Below are 15,965 nucleotides of genomic sequence, written 5' to 3'. Positions count from 1 at the left end.
CAGGGAGGAATATTACAATGACCTCTGTAAATGTGCGAAGTGGAAGATGTCAAGAACAGATTACATAATGGCAACCATTTACCCATGTGACTTATGAGTACAACTGAGAGCAGATACCATTATTATGCCCTGTGTTTCCTCATACATATGCAACTGCACACACTGCCCAAGTGACTGGAAATAACACAATTTTGAAAAGTGTGCAATTATCCTGATACTTTTAGTGTCAACCCATTACATTATAAAATTCAGATGTTTCTTACACTCCAAGTATAACACAAGTGTTCCTCTTGGGAATGTATGGGCCAAGATGTATGAAATCATCATAGAAGTTAGAGAGGCAGAAATAGGTAGGTCTACAACATCATTACAGCTGACAGAGTATGCCAGTATACTGACATTTACTGTAACTCTCAGGGGTCCATATAGCTGTGGCAACGTTTCTGTGCACTCAGATTTTGGATTTTTTGCATTAATTTCAATGCCATAAATGTGTAGTTGGAATATTCTCAACAAAATTATATTTTTTTTTAGATGGACTACGTTGAAAAAGTTACTAAATCACGAGCTCCTTTGTTGCATTCAGTCTTCCAAAGACGTGTGTTGTAAGCCATACAATATCAATGATTATGACTACAGACATATACTACACATTTAGAGGCTGTATACTGTATGTGTGTTTAAATGTGTATTATTTCATAAAATTTAGAGGCAAATTTATTTATTTTGAGACAGAGTATGCTGAAAAAGTAACTAAAGCATGATTGCAAAAGATGTGTGTTGTCGGCTATAAAGTGTAAATGATCAGCAGTACAGATAGATCCACTTTCAGCCCCTGTCAAAACCAAGAGACTGATATTTTTGTATGACTTTTGAGGCTGCAAATGTGTATTTTTTGTAAAATTCTGAGCCAATATGATCTATTTTTGGTAACTAAAACATGATTATTACTGTATCACTGATCGTGAGTGCAAATCGATCCACTGTCAGCGCATGCTAAAACCAAGATGCTGACATCTCTTGATTCAACCAACATTGCAGGAAAAGGCAAAACAACTGGATTAAAACGCTTTGGTAATCTAGGTGTGCCTAATATAGTAGAGAATAGCCTACTACTTCATTGTGACACCATATAGGATAATGCATTATTGTATCATTTCATTTGTTTCAACTCTTAAAAATTTAAATGAGTTTACATTTGACAGACATGTTAGGCTGCTCCAATGAAGCTGTTACTGCAAATTATTAGGTTACCGTGTGTGTTGCGCGCGCGTGTGCACGTGTGTCGGATGGTGAGAGCAGAAAATGTTTTTGTCATCAAAATATCTTTTGTTGGTAAAGACTTAAAAATGTCAAATCTGATGCAGCCACCCTTGTTTTTATACTGTATATGAGATGCAGTGACGCCCTTTCTGCTCACCTTGGTTTGTGGTTCCCGGGTCCGACAGGATACTTTTAAGCAAGAACAGAAACACACAGTATTTCCCACTGGAGCACATCGTTGAGTCAGACACAAAGTGCGCTCTGAACTAAAGCGTCGCACAGACTCCTAAATAGATCCCCCAAAAGAAAATGTGTAGAGGTTTCATGAAAGAGGCTGCAGTATCCAGACTCAGAAGGTCACTGTCGGAGTTGTCTATTTCTAATTTATTTAGTTATTTATTTATTTTTCAGCTAAGAATCCCGATTCCCTCCATGTGGAGACAGACAGACAGACGATGTAAACGGCCAGCCATTTCGCACAGAAACCCGACGACTTGAGCAAGTTAAAAAATAAATAAATCGTGTCAGTAAACCTCAAAACATGGACAGGTCGACGTCTTCGGGCGCAGACTATCCCAAAAGTGTTCAAAACCCAACTTCTCCGATGAGTATTTCAGGTAAAGTCAGTCTGAATGTTATTTATTGTGTTTATCCCAAAACGCGAAAGAAGCAGAGAGACAGAGAAAAAGGAGAATCCCGGACTTCCCGCCTCACTTTCAGGCAGTGCATCCCTCACTGTGCCTCTGTATCACTGCGTGTCTCTCTCTCTCTTCCCTCTCTCTCCTCTCAGGATAGGAGTGATGCTCTGGCGCAGGCAGAGCAGCTGATTCTTAGACCACAGCCAAAGAATGAAGAGCCAAGTGCATGCGTCCAAATCTAACTTATTATATATATATATATATATATATATATATATATATATATATATATATATATATTTCACTCTTTGCATCATGTAAAATGGTCGTTTCCATCAGACGGAATGTGCATGTGGGCTTCTGCTCTGTATTGATTCTGGGGGCACACTGGGGAGATGGATGGAAATATGAAGCCATCACTTCTGTGCTATCATGTAGGTTATACCTGCATTGGATTATATGGTCGTGGGAATAGTAATGTGTCTGGGATCGTTTCTATTTATGGTTGTAGGGGAGGAAGGCAACCAGACAGAGTATAAGTTGATATAGTGCATGGTGGGTTGAAGGTGCAAGCACACAGACACAGTGACACATAAGGCCATTTCGCTTAATGTCTTATTTCACAGGTCAATTAATTCTATACTAATTTTCTAGAAAATTGAGTAATTTTCAGGTATTTAGTGCTTGATTTTGAGGACATTTTGCAGAGAGAGTGGTGTGATATGGTACAAATTATATGAAATAATCATAAGTGTTAATTTGGTTTAGTTGTTAAGTACCCCTACATTATATCTGAGTTCATAAGTAGTTATTAATTAGCAAAAGTTCTTAATAAATCAGACTATTGGCAATTATTTAAGTGACAGAAAATACTTAATATTCAGTGTGTAGTTTTGAAACAATATATCAGCATATAAGTTTATTTCAATAAGTTACTTAAAGTAGCTGCTGGTTAAACAACCTATTATACTAATATGTAGTTCGACACACAAAACCGAAAACTAAGTATTTTCTTTCGGTTTAAGAAATGTTAAGAGTCTAATTTATTAAGAATTTTTGCATATTAACAACAAATATAATGAACTGGCACTTACCAACTAAACCAACTTAACACTTTTTTCAGTTTTTTCTTTTAATTTGTCCTAAATTGCACCACCCTCCTTGTAAAATATCCTAAAACTTAATCATTAAATATCTGCAAATTACTGTGAAAAATACCAGGAAATTAGTATGAAAGTAAAGGACCTGTAAAATAAAGCGTTACCCCATTTCCATGTTCTTGCAAGTCACATCATTACATTGTTGTGACTGAAAAATTTAGGCATTTAGGTATACTTTGCAGCAGCCCATTCATAAATGTTACTTTCACTCTCCATCATAGATTGATGAAACAAAACAGTGATTCATTAACATTTATTCAGTTCATAAAGACTATTATGTTGCTGTTTGTGTTTGCAAACAGTCGGCATCATCACCCAGGAGAAAAAATGCTCAACTGCATGTGAAGTGATGCATATGATTCTATCAGCAGCAGCAGCAGTTGGTGTAAAAGTACAAACAACAGAAAATACAAAGTTAAATTTCAGAGCAAACTCTAATACTCTAATACAGTGTCAAAAAGCAAAAAAAAAGATGTTTCCAAAAAAAAAAACATCTAAGGGATTACCACTTTAATCCTTTAATGCGCTTGTATGTATTTGTGCCAGTGTAAATATTTTTCCATATTTATGCCAGATTATGTCTGCAGTAGGCTATGAGCTTATTATAAATAAACCCACATGAAACGGTTATAGAGTAATTGAGCATTGTCAACAGCAGGTCCTGACACAAAGAGTTTCTGTCTTGCTTCAAACACTCCTACCTGTCCTGACTAATGGTCTCCGAGCTTTAATCTGTAACACAAGGCAAGGCAAGTGTATTTGTATAGCACATTTCAACAACAAGGCAATTCAAAGTGCTTTACATAAAACATCAAAAGCATTAAGACAAAGTGCAAAAGAAACACTTTATAAAAGGACTTTTAAATACAATTAAAATAGTTATTAAAGAGCCAAGAGAACAGGAAACAAAAACAAGCTAAAATAGAGTAAGAGAGATAAAATACAAGAATAAAAGTTACTGTGCAGTGCAAGAAATGTTTCAAAAGCCTCAAATTCGATTTAATAAAAGGCAGCGGAAAGCAGAAAAGTCTTCAGCTGATTTAAAAGAACTTGAGTTGAAGCAGACCTGCAGTTTTCTGGGTTTGTTCCAGATATGTGGAGCATAAAAACTGACTCCATGTTTAGTTTTGACTCTGGGAACAGAAAGCAGAACTGTCCCAGATGACCTGAGAGGTCTAGATGGTTCATTATGTAGCAGTAGATCAAAAAATTTATTTCGGCCCTTAACTATTCAGTGCTTTATAAACCAACAGCAGTATTTTGAAATCAATTCTTTGACAGACAGGAAGCCAATGTAAAGATCTGAGAACTGAAGTGATATGATCCACTTTCTTAGTCTTATTGAGGACTGGAGCAGCAGCGTTTTGAATCAGCTGCAGCTGTCTGATCGATTTTTTTAGGGAGACCTGTAAAGACACTGTTACAGTAGTCGAGTCTAATGAAGATAAACGCATGGACAAGTTTTTCCAAATCCTGCTGAAACATAAGTCTTTTAATCCTTGGTAATTGTCTTAATGTGGCTGTTGAAATTCAGGTCTGAGTCCATGACTACACCAAGATTTCTGGCTTGGTTTGTGGTTTTTAACATTGAAGCTGAGCGCTGACTTTTAATTGTTTTTTCTTGGCTCCAGAAACAATTACTTCAGTTTTGTCTTTGTTTAATTGAAGAAAATTCTGGCACATCCAATCATTGATTTTTTCAATACACTTACTCAGTGCTTGTATTGGACCGTAGTCCCCTGGTGACATGGTTATGTAAATTTGTGTGTCATCTGCATAATTACGGTAACATATTTTGTCGTTTTCCATAATCTGAGCCAGTGGGAGTCTGCAGATGTTGAACAGATGAGGACCCAGAATGGAGTTTTGGGGAACTCTGCATGTCATTTTTGTCTGCTCAGATGTGCAATTACCTATAGACACAAAGTAGTCCCTGTCCTTTAAGTAGGATTCAAACTAGTTTAGTACTGTGCCAGAAAGTCCCACCCAGTTTTCCAGTTGGTCCAGTAATATGTTGTGGTTGACCGTGTCGAATGCAGCACTGAGATCCAGTAATACTTTTACTGAAATTCTGATGTCTGATGTTATTGAAGACCTTAACGAGCTGTCTCAGTGGTTGAAATCCTGACTGGAAGACAAGGCCCTGGTAGATAGAAGTTCAGAGGCTACTGACACAGGAGTGTTTGTTAGCCTGTCAACAATAGCAAACAAGCAACGTACATTATTATTGTTTTTGGTGATTATGTCAGAGAAGAAGGACCGCCTTGCATTTCTCAGTTCCAAGTTATAAATGTGAAGTCTCTCTTTATAGATGTTATAATGAACCTGGAGATTTCTTTTTCAACACCTGCGTTTGGCATTTCGACACTTTCTTTTTTCTATTTTTATCAGCATGGCATTTGTCCATGGAGATCTTTTCTTACCAGAGACCACTTTCACCTTAGTGGGTGCAATGGCATCAATAACATTTGTAATTTTAGAATTTAAATCATCCACAAGCTCATTGACTGAGACACAAGTGAGGGTGGGTATGGAAGAGAAAGCCCAAATAAATATTTCACTGGTGTTTTTATATACCGTTTTGTGATTACTTCTGTTTGAACATTTGTGTGCACGAAGATAGCACTCTCAAAGAAAACACAGGAATGATCAGAGAGAGCAACATCAGTCACCACAACCTTAGAAATGGAGATAATTAAGTCCAGAGTGTGCCCCTTGCTGTGTGTGGGCTCCATCACATGCTGAATCAGTCCATAGTTATCAAGGACACAACACAGCTCTTTAGTCCCTCTGTCCTGGGGGTTGTCAACATGGATGTTAAAATCACCAACAATAACTACACGGTCAAAGTCAATACAGATTATAGACCGCAGTTCAGCAAAGTCATCAAAAAGGTTGCACAGTATATAGGTGGCCTGTAGATATTTATATATACACACACACACACACACACACACACACACATATATATATATATATATATATATATATATATATATATAAAGAGAGAGAGAGAGAGAGAGAGAGAGAGAGAGAGAGAGAGAGAGATAGCTATATGAGAGAAGCAAAATTTCCATAAGATATCTGCTTGCATTGGAGGAAATCATTAAACAAAATCGCAACTCCACCTCCTTTCTTATGCACTCTAGCTTCACTCATAAAACTGAAGGTGGGAGGGGTTGACTCGATAAGAACAGCTGCACTGTTATCTTGGTCTAACCAAGTTTCAGTTAAACACTTAAAATCAAGATTGTGCTGGACAATAAAATCATTGATTAAAAATGTTTTTCCTGCCAAAGACCTGACATTTAATAAAGCTAGATTTAGTGTGTTAAAAGCATTATCCACCCAATTTTTTTGGGACAGGCTATGGCTGATGAGGAATGGATGCTAAATTTGCAGAATCAACTGAGTGCGTCCTGTATCTTAGCAGATTCACCATTCTTTTTCTGTTACTTATCATGATAGGAATTGAAGAAGCTACTGGCACACAGGGCCCTGGCTTGTCCACGGAAGAGTCATGAGTGCCATTAGCCTTGTAGCCTGGACCCAGCACATATCAGTTAGAGCTTGCTGTATCTTGTACACAAATAACTGGACATGCTGTTCTTTTATCAGGCTGGGGAGTCAGAGGATGATTCTGATGCCGTCATGGATGGGGGTCGGGGTGGGCGTCTTAATTGTGACGATTGTGTCAAAACTAGCTTAAAGCCAATGGTGGAGGTGGACGCCGAGGGGGATTTAGGGGAGAGAAAATGGGAGTAGGGTGGGGGTTAAGTTGAACTCAAGAGGGAGGAGGAGGGGGAAAGAGTGACTGAAGAGAAGGGTGATCTGGATGGGGTTAAGGAGGGTGAAGAAGGTGAATCCTCACAGTTGTTGGTGAGTGGGGTGGAGACTCCTCTTCTTCTTGGCTCAGGTAACTCTCATGTTTAAATCTCTCTTCAGGCGGGGGCTCAGGTGGCTCTCTTTCAAAATTTCTGCCACGTTGTGTTAGTTCTTCTTCTTGTTTTGATCCTCTTGTCTCTTGTCCTTGGCAGACAAAACAGATGGGTGACGCAGGAAGTAAAATAGGTTAGAGATAAAAAAAATTTGTACTCCTCACTCATTAAGGCAAAGTCCATCTGCCTCAAAAAGATTTCTGCTGTCCCAGAAAAAGTTGAAATTGTCAATAAGTTGAATGGAGGGTACCTGCAGTCAATAAAGATCAATAAAGTCTTGTTTCAGTACTTCAGATTATTGTTTCACAACATCATTGGATCCTATGTGCATTATGATGGTTTTCACAGTTAGATGTGCAGCCACGATATGCAGGATTCTTTTTGTCATGTCAGAGATCATATCCTTGGGAAAGCAGTGTATTTTGGTGTTCGTACTGCACATGCTTCTTACATCTTTTACAGCAAAATCACCCACAGTCAGTGGGTGTGAGTTTGAGGCCCACTCATTAGCTTTTCCTGTAGCTTTTTACTTTCTGAGTTACTCTCAGTACTTACCCTGCTGTGTGAAGATGAGAGGTTATCCAGGTCATCTGAAGGAGATCCAGGGTCCTGCAGCAGTGGAGCAAATCTGTTCTCCAGTAGCACACTTGATTGTTGGGGAGGTTTGTTGCTAGTTCTCCCTTTCGCAACTGTCCACGGCTGTGTCCTACTAAGAACAGGGGTTGAAGAGGTGCTGTGCCTGGATGACCAGCTGGTTGCATCACAAATCTCAGGGCGCTGGGCTCTGCCTGTTACTTGTCCTCTTATTTCCCAGCAAAATGATTTACTCTTAGACTTTGCACCAAGACAGTTCCAGGGGGACTACTGGACACATAGCCCTCCTGTTTCTTGGTAGTCTTGTTGGAGCTAATGAGCATTTTGGTTTAGAATTTTGGTTCCCAGCACTGCAATCTTCTGTAGAAGTTTGTGGAAGTCGTCTGAGGAGAAGGGGGGCATATTGTTGCTAATTAGCTTTAGCTAAGTACCACATCTCCAGTCACTGCAATACAGGCTTGTGCTGTTGGAAGGCCTCACTCATGTAGTACTGAGGAGGTCATAAAAATGTTGAAATATGGCAAAAGCCTACTATATCTATGAAAAAAATTACAGTCCCAGTCATTTATAAGCAGCCAGGAGCTACTGCTTGTAATTTCTCATAGAAAAAAAACAAACAAGAACATCAGCAGATGAATGCAAACAGAGGAGAGGACAAGCAGCAAAGCGTCTGCACAGTAAGAAAGCAGGAAGCAAGTCACAAACATAATAGTGGATATGATTGCCAATAGAGGCCCGCTGGCATCCACAGTGAGAGAGTTTAATGACCCCTTGGGCTCCAGAGTAGCAGCTCAGCTGTTGGAGGATAAAGGTGCTGCTCGAACTGACGAGTGGCATCAGTCACTCACTGTCTGTTCAGGTGACAGCTGAAGTAAGTGCTGGCTGCATTGACAATGGCACTGAGGCATTTAGTCAGGGCATTCAGTTCAACCATGTTAGCATGTGGTTGCTGACAAGAAATGCTACCCTGTATGCCATGTAGAAAATGCATGCTGCACATAGTCAGCAAGTTGATTGCTAAGTGCCATGGCAATTTTAATGTTCATGTCACATGAGTGTGAAATATTTCCCAGAAGCTAAACCAACCAGGTAGCTAATCTGGGCTGCTCTGTGGCATGGACAAAATATTCAGCTGCCTGAGGTGTTGCTCTTTCCTGGGTCCTGCCCTAAACCCCATTGCAGTTAAAGGCAAAATATCTATCAGCAAGATATCTATATCCATCTGTACATAGAATATTTGGAAAACTTTGTTTTTAGACAAATACAGACACAGAAGAGGGCAGTGCAGCTTTTTTTTAATACAATTTTAAATAAATTCTGTAATTGTCTCGAATTAAGTATTTGACGCGCCAGTGGACACCTACAGCATTTCAGCACCATGCACAGTGAAACCAGACTGCAGAAGACTTTTAATCTGTGATCATTTTTTGCCTGGTTTGGGTAAAAATAAAGTCTCAGAGTTTTCAGACACCACTTACTTTATGAATATTAGTATACCATCTGCTTGGCACAGACAGTATTAGTCAAAAATAAACTATAAATGTGTGTACCATATTTCCCAAAATAACAATCTAACAATTAAATCTAAATGTAAAACTAATGTAAAACTTTCAAAGAGCTCTGATATTGCTGCTTCAGGTTAATCGAGACCAGTTCCATTTCTGAGTTTAAAATTTAAAAAGCACCATTCGATACGATACACAAAATTAACATATATTTTTTGTGTGATCAACTTTTTATTGATATATACAGTATTTATATCTATACATATATACATATACATACACACGTACATATACATACATATACAGTACCTGTCAGAAGTTTGGACACCTTCCCATTCACTTGAATTAGAAAGTGTGTCCAAACCTTTGACTGGTACTGTATAGATACTGAAATACACACATACAAAAAAAAAAAAATCAAAAACACATATAGACAATTAAAGAGGATTCTACCAGATAAACAACCACGATATACCATTAACATATTAACTAAATTCTACTTCCAAACCCACATAAAAAAGGACAAAAAGAATCAGAAAAAAAGAAATGCATCACAAAAGACTTCACCCACCCTCCTGAACCATTGGATTAGTATATAAATGAGCATATTCTTTAAATTTGTTAGAAACTTTTGGGATTCACTACAAGCCAATTACAAGCCCCTATGATTATTTATTTTTCTTTTCAGTTGTGTCTCTCTCTGTTTTATCCTCTATCTGCAGTGTGCCCCTCCATCTCCCTTTCTACCTGCTGTTTGAAAGATTCAGGGCCATGTGGCTATTGATTCTAATGGTCAATTTTAAGCCATTAACTTCCCACAGAGTGAAAGAGAGCATGACTACTTTCCATATTTTCATGATTCTATTTTTGCTCTGCAAGCAGCGGGGCTGAAGGATGGCAATTTCATTTGATTGTCCATCTGTCCAAGCAACAATTTGTTCAGAGCATGATATATCCACAAAGTAGATCAGTTCCGTGAAACTTGGTGAGGATATTCATGATTTAAAGTTTTCGATATTAGGTGCTACTGTCTGATCAAAGTTTCACATTGACCAACAGTTTGGTCCATGGCAAAGTGAATCCTCATAGTTTGTTTTCCATGGAAGTTGGTATGGATATTTATTTTCTGCAAAAGATCTTTATTCTAATGTTTGGGTGACCCGCTAACCAGCCAAATTCACATATATCAAAATCTCACAGACATTATTACCATGGAACATAGTGAGCTCATTTGTGCTCCCTAGAGGATTTACCATATCCATTTTAAACACTTCATGAGCTTTCCATTTGCATCACCACCAGGACATATTATTAGCTTTTCATGCACAATATTTCAAAAGCTAACAGATGACCCAAAAGTTTTGCTGAGCATATTCATGCTGCACATTTTATGTTTTTAGGCCCGCTGGTGATAATGCTCCAAGCAAATGAATATTGCAGCTTCTAAGGGCTGCTGGTGGTGGTTTAGGTTTTCATATTGTTTTCTGCTCCACAGTAAACTCAATTAGGAAATCTGTTTTTCATATGTGTGTTCAGTGTTATTTAACTGTCCGCATAGACATACAACCATTCAACTTGAAGCCAAAGAACAGCAGTACATCCAGCTTTACCATAAATGAATGAATAACATGTTGTTTGAAGTGCAAATCATCTTGTAAAATGATATTTATATAATCAAACAAAAGAAGTCCTGCTGAGGGGCCATGAGGGGAGAAGGTTAACAGGGATGGTGCAGAACAGCTGCATCGTGTGTACCCCCCACCAATTGTTTTAATGAACGACACTGTTATATGTTCTGCTAAACCTTACACCTAACACAGTTAAAGCTTTACACTGCAATAATAAATTCCTGTGACTTCAGGGTAGTTTAATTTGATCATGTATAAGAATGATCCTTTGACACAAAAGACAAAAACTATTGCTCTTAAACACAGTAGAAGAACAGAGTGTGGATTCATGTTCCCTTCACCCATCTTGAAAAGCAGTTGTACTTAAGCACTGCCAGATTGATTTTTCCTTTTTTCCAGTGGCTAACAATCACTGTAAATCTTCCCACCTTCATTTCCAGCTTTACCCTGGTGCATCTTTGCATTGATATTGACACATTGTCTTGCTCCAGATTCACAGATGCTGCTTCTCCAGTATAATGCTAACATTTTCTGCATACTCAATTGTGTGAAAGCAATCGTTTACAGACAGCTTTACTGTAATTGACCAGTTCAGTACCTATGTGGGACATCTTTATATGCAGCATAGAGCAACAGGCATCAAAAGGAGGGCACATTTACAGTTCTGTGAGGCTGTAATATTCATTGTAAAGAAAACCAAATCTTAAGATGGTCCATACAGTGGTGTTGGGTCATTTCAATAGATACCTAAAAACAACATGAGTGTACATTTATGTGACAAAGCCCTCTAGGGGATGTAAGAATTATGACTCTTGTCCATTGGGAGCAAATGTGGAAACAGTGTTATGGTGACAAAGTCTGACAACAAAATATCAGACTCATTCCCCGTTTCCTACACTGACAGTAAATGTTTGTTTCTTTTAACTATGACTGCTGTTGTTCCCTGGCCATAACTAAGTTGTTATTATTGTAACCATGACAGCAAAGGTCTCTTAACCTTAACCAAGTATTTTTAACCCAAACTACTGTTTCCCAAACATTAACCAAGTAGTTATTTTAACCTCAACCATCTTTCCCTAACCCTAACCAAGTTGTTTTTGTGCCTAAACCCAACCAAACCTTCATTGTAACATTTTCAGATCATAAAATGGTTTTATTTATGAAACAACAATGTTGTCCTACTGATAGTCAGATCAGAAAACATCATGTGTTGTTCTGGAGGGACATGGACCAAGGTATTTGTTTCATTAAATTTGGAGGTTTGAATATTTTGTTGGTAAGGACCCAGATAGCATACAGAAGTGGGCCACTTCAGGCAATGATGCGGCACTGCTGGCCTTCTTCTGGCCTGGACAAAATGGATGTGAGCCTGAAATGACCCACATGTAAAATAGCAAATATGGCCCAAATATCCCAAATCAAATGTGGGCCTTTTTTGGTAGAGTGCTCTCAGGTAAGTGTATTCTGGATGTGGGCCAGTTCTGGTTTATCTGGTTTGTTCTTGGTTGACATACGGCTTGCTTGTGGTCCAGATCTGGGAAATAGAAGCGGACTGCCCAAGTACCATTATTCCACGCAGTATGTGGGCCAGATGAAAGTGCCGAAAGTGTTGGGTGTGGGCTGAATCTGGGCCACAGCAATTTTGCTATCTGGGTATGTAATACCACTTTTGAGATTAAAAAAAAAAAGTTATTACAATTCATCCTGTGGTAAACATGAATGTCTGCACCAAATGTTATCGCATCCATTCAGTAGTTGTTGAGATATTTCATCAAAAACGAAAAACTCAAAGTGTGTAAGTCATTCACTTACACACTTACACATTGTCTGGGATTCATATATATCTCAATGTTCAAGGTTACCCATCCAAGCTTTGCTGAGATATTTTCACCTCAGACCAAAGTCTAGGATGGTCCAAAAAAAAAAAAAAAAAAAAAAAACTGAGCATAAGACAGTGACTAAAACTGCAGAAAAAAATCTTTGAAATCTACTAAAGATGGCCTTTTGCTCAAGTGATTTAATGTTGCCTGTGATCAGCTCAAAGTAAATTACACTCAATTCCTGTAAAAAAAAAAAATGTTATTGTTTAATGACCATTTAAAGTCACAAAGTGAACAGAGTGGAAGTGAATAGAGTGACTCCACCAGGGAGACCTCTTTCAAGATATGTCAGAATGACCTGTGAAAGAATAAACTCTTCATTAAGTCCTGGATAGGGATTATCACTCTTCAGCTGCAGACAGACTGGGACCATTTCCTACAATCTATTTCCTCTTACACATCTCCTCTGTTGCAGGACACCACACATTGTGCTGCCTGATTATTCCTGATTTTGTCTGCCTGTCAGTCTACATCTTTATTTCTCCCCTACATTTAGAGTACCCGCCCCTCCTCTCCCTCTGCTCCTTTGCCTCTCTTGCCTTTCTGTCTTGTCACACTCTTCAACCTCTCCTCTCCGTGTTTCATCCTCTCTCTCTCCACAGCCTTGTTCGTTCATCCTGCCTCCTTCAACACCTCCTCTGCTTTTTTCCCCTCCTTTCTCTTCCTCTCCACAAACAACCCGTTCCTTCCCTTCAGATCTTCTGCTTGTACCACCTTTTCCCTCCGTCCTTCTTATTCTGTGTTATGTGTGACCTCTCTCTCTCTCTCTCTCTCTCTTTTCTCTCACTCTCACTTTCTCCTTCTCTCCCCTCCCATCTCTCTCTCTCTTTCTCTGAATATTTCATGATTTGGTGGCACAGTGCTGAGGTGAAGAGCCTCTGTCTAGAGCTTGCACAGCACAAATATTTACTCTCCTAGCTGAGCTTAGTTGAGTGTTAAGATGGACTTGTGTGTATGTGTGTGTGTGTGTGTTTGTCTTATAAGTAACAGTGATTACATGTGACATGGGCCCCAGAGGGGAAAGGAGGTCTTTGGTCTCATCCTACATTGATGTTACTGCTCCATTTCACACTCTCTGAAGTCTTCTAGGAGATAGATAGATAGGTAGATAGATAGATAAATAGATAGATAGATAGATAGATAGATAGATAGATAGATAGATAGATAGATAGATAGATAGATAGATAGATAGATAGATAGATAGATAGATAGATAGATAGATAAGAAAAGCAATGAAATCTCACAGTGTCTGTGCATTGACAAATGTCTGTTCTGTTTTGGTGGCGAGAATGGAGCTCAATTGCATGTCTGGAGGAACATCAAAACACAATTAAGGGCTGACATGGAACTGGTCATGCAGAAGAGTGAGGACAGGGAAAGAGGAAGTGGAGCCAGAGGAAAGAGCTCGCTAAAGAGAGAAGGACAAGAGAATGAGATATTTGGGAGGTAGACAGAGAAACACAGACACATAATTATATTTTATTAGAGGAGAAGTGGGAAAGGAGAGTGATAGAAAAGGAGCAGTCATTTAGGAGGTGTGTGTGCGTGTGTGTGTGCATGTGTGTGTGTGTGTGTGTGTGTGTGTGTGTGTGTGTGTGTGTGTGTGTGTGTGTGTGTGTATACATGTGTACATGGAGTAAATGGGAGGAAATCAGTTAAGCTGAGTTTGTTACTGACTGGCCCTGTTCATCACATGAATAATCATTCCTTGTATACAGGAATTATGATACATTTAGAGAAGCTAATTTAACTTTCAACTAAGTGATTCTGAAATTTATTATGCATGAATTTGTGTGAAGTCAGTGTGCAGACAAGGCCATCAGTCCTGCCCAGATTATGAGGAGTGGCTCCAAGTCCATACGAAGACAATTAACTATGGGGTTCTCTAAAGACCAGACCTCGCTCAGTCCAACACTTTGGTCCAGACTGAAATATTTCATCGTATTGCCATGAAATTTTGTACAGACATCCATGATCCCCAGGGAATAATCCTAATGACTTTGGTGCAAGTCAAGAGTTGACTTTGTCCTACACTTTGTGTATTGCTAACTAGCAAATGTTAGCATGCTAACCCACTAAACTAATGATGAACATGGTTAACATTGTACCTAATACATATATGTGTTAACAGTTAATGTGAGCTGATGTTTGCATTTAGCTCAAGGCACTGCTAACACAACTGCAGACTCTTAGTCTTATTATTTACTGTTAGTCCTCATCCAACTGATTTTTGAATGTTAAAATAGGAGCAGCAGTTGGTATGCAATTAGCTTAGTGTAGCAAAAATACTGGAATCAGCGAGGCACAACTAGTCTCTCTCTGTCCAAAGTGAAAAAAAAACAGGTCCTCCAAATTAAATGATAAATACATCCTTTGACCATGCACTCCAGAACGACACATAGGAGCAATTTCTAATCTAGGACAACATAATTTGTCTGTGCTTTCCGAAAACATTGCAAATCACTGTTAAAAAACAATGTTGTTTTATGATGTGACAATGCTATGATTAAGGTCTGGTTAGGTTTAGGCCCAAAAACTTTGGTTGGGTTTAGGGAAAGGTCATGGCTTGGGTTAAAATGATCACTTCATTAAGGTTAGAAACATGGTGTGGGTTAAAGTTATTACATCCTTAAAGTTAGGCGACCTTTGTCATCATGGCTACAAAATTAACATCTCAACTCGCGTTTTGAAAAGGGAAAACAAACAGCGGTCTCCTGTGGCACAGTCAACTGTTGGGCTAATACCACCATCCACCCCTCCTCCTCCTATACAGTACTGTGTAAAAGTTTTAGGCACTTTATATGTTTAGATTCATATCCATAACACAGTACCATCAGAGAGGTGTCTGAATAGTTCCAAATTCATTCTGCAGCATGACAACGACCCCAAACATACAGCCAGAGACATAAAGAACTATTTTCAGTGACAAGAAGAACAAGGAGTCCTGCAACAGATGGCTTGGCCCCCATAGAGCTCTGATCTCAACATCATGGAGTCTGGGATTACATGAAGTGACAGAAGAAATGAGACAGCTTAAATCCACAGAAGAACTGTGGCAAATTCTCCAGAATGCTTGGAACAACCCACTTGCCAAGTATCTTGAAAAACTGTGTGCAGGTGTACTGAGGAGAACTGGCACTATTTGAAAGGAAAAGCTTGGTCACAGCAAATATTGATTTGATTAAGGTTTTTTCTCTTTAATGAACTTTGTATGAATTTACTTGATAAAGAAAAAAAAGCATTATTTTTGTGAACATCCTCACTTTACTTTTAGCACCTAAAACTTTTGCACAGTACTGTTACCTCAACTGTCGCTGCTCCTAGTCATAATTACTACAGCCACTAGATGGCATCTGTCA

At 38.8% G+C, this 15,965-nt stretch overlaps 1 protein-coding gene across 1 annotated transcript in view; it reads right to left on the bottom strand.

Moving 5' to 3' along the window:
* The window catches only part of epha6 (eph receptor A6), a 64,711-nt gene extending 63,113 nt beyond the window's left edge, over window positions 1-1,598 (bottom strand). The window contains exon 1 of the mRNA XM_044351838.1: window positions 1,421-1,598. Within this exon, the coding sequence (XP_044207773.1) occupies window positions 1,421-1,499 (79 nt within the window). The 5' untranslated portion in view covers window positions 1,500-1,598. The remainder of the gene's footprint in view (window positions 1-1,420) is intronic.
* Between the last annotated feature and the right edge of the window lie 14,367 nt (window positions 1,599-15,965).

Source organism: Thunnus albacares, chromosome 1, assembly GCF_914725855.1.
Source record: "Thunnus albacares chromosome 1, fThuAlb1.1, whole genome shotgun sequence".
NCBI classification, from domain to species: Eukaryota; Metazoa; Chordata; class Actinopteri; order Scombriformes; family Scombridae; genus Thunnus; species Thunnus albacares.
This window is presented reverse-complemented; position numbering and strand designations above follow the sequence as displayed.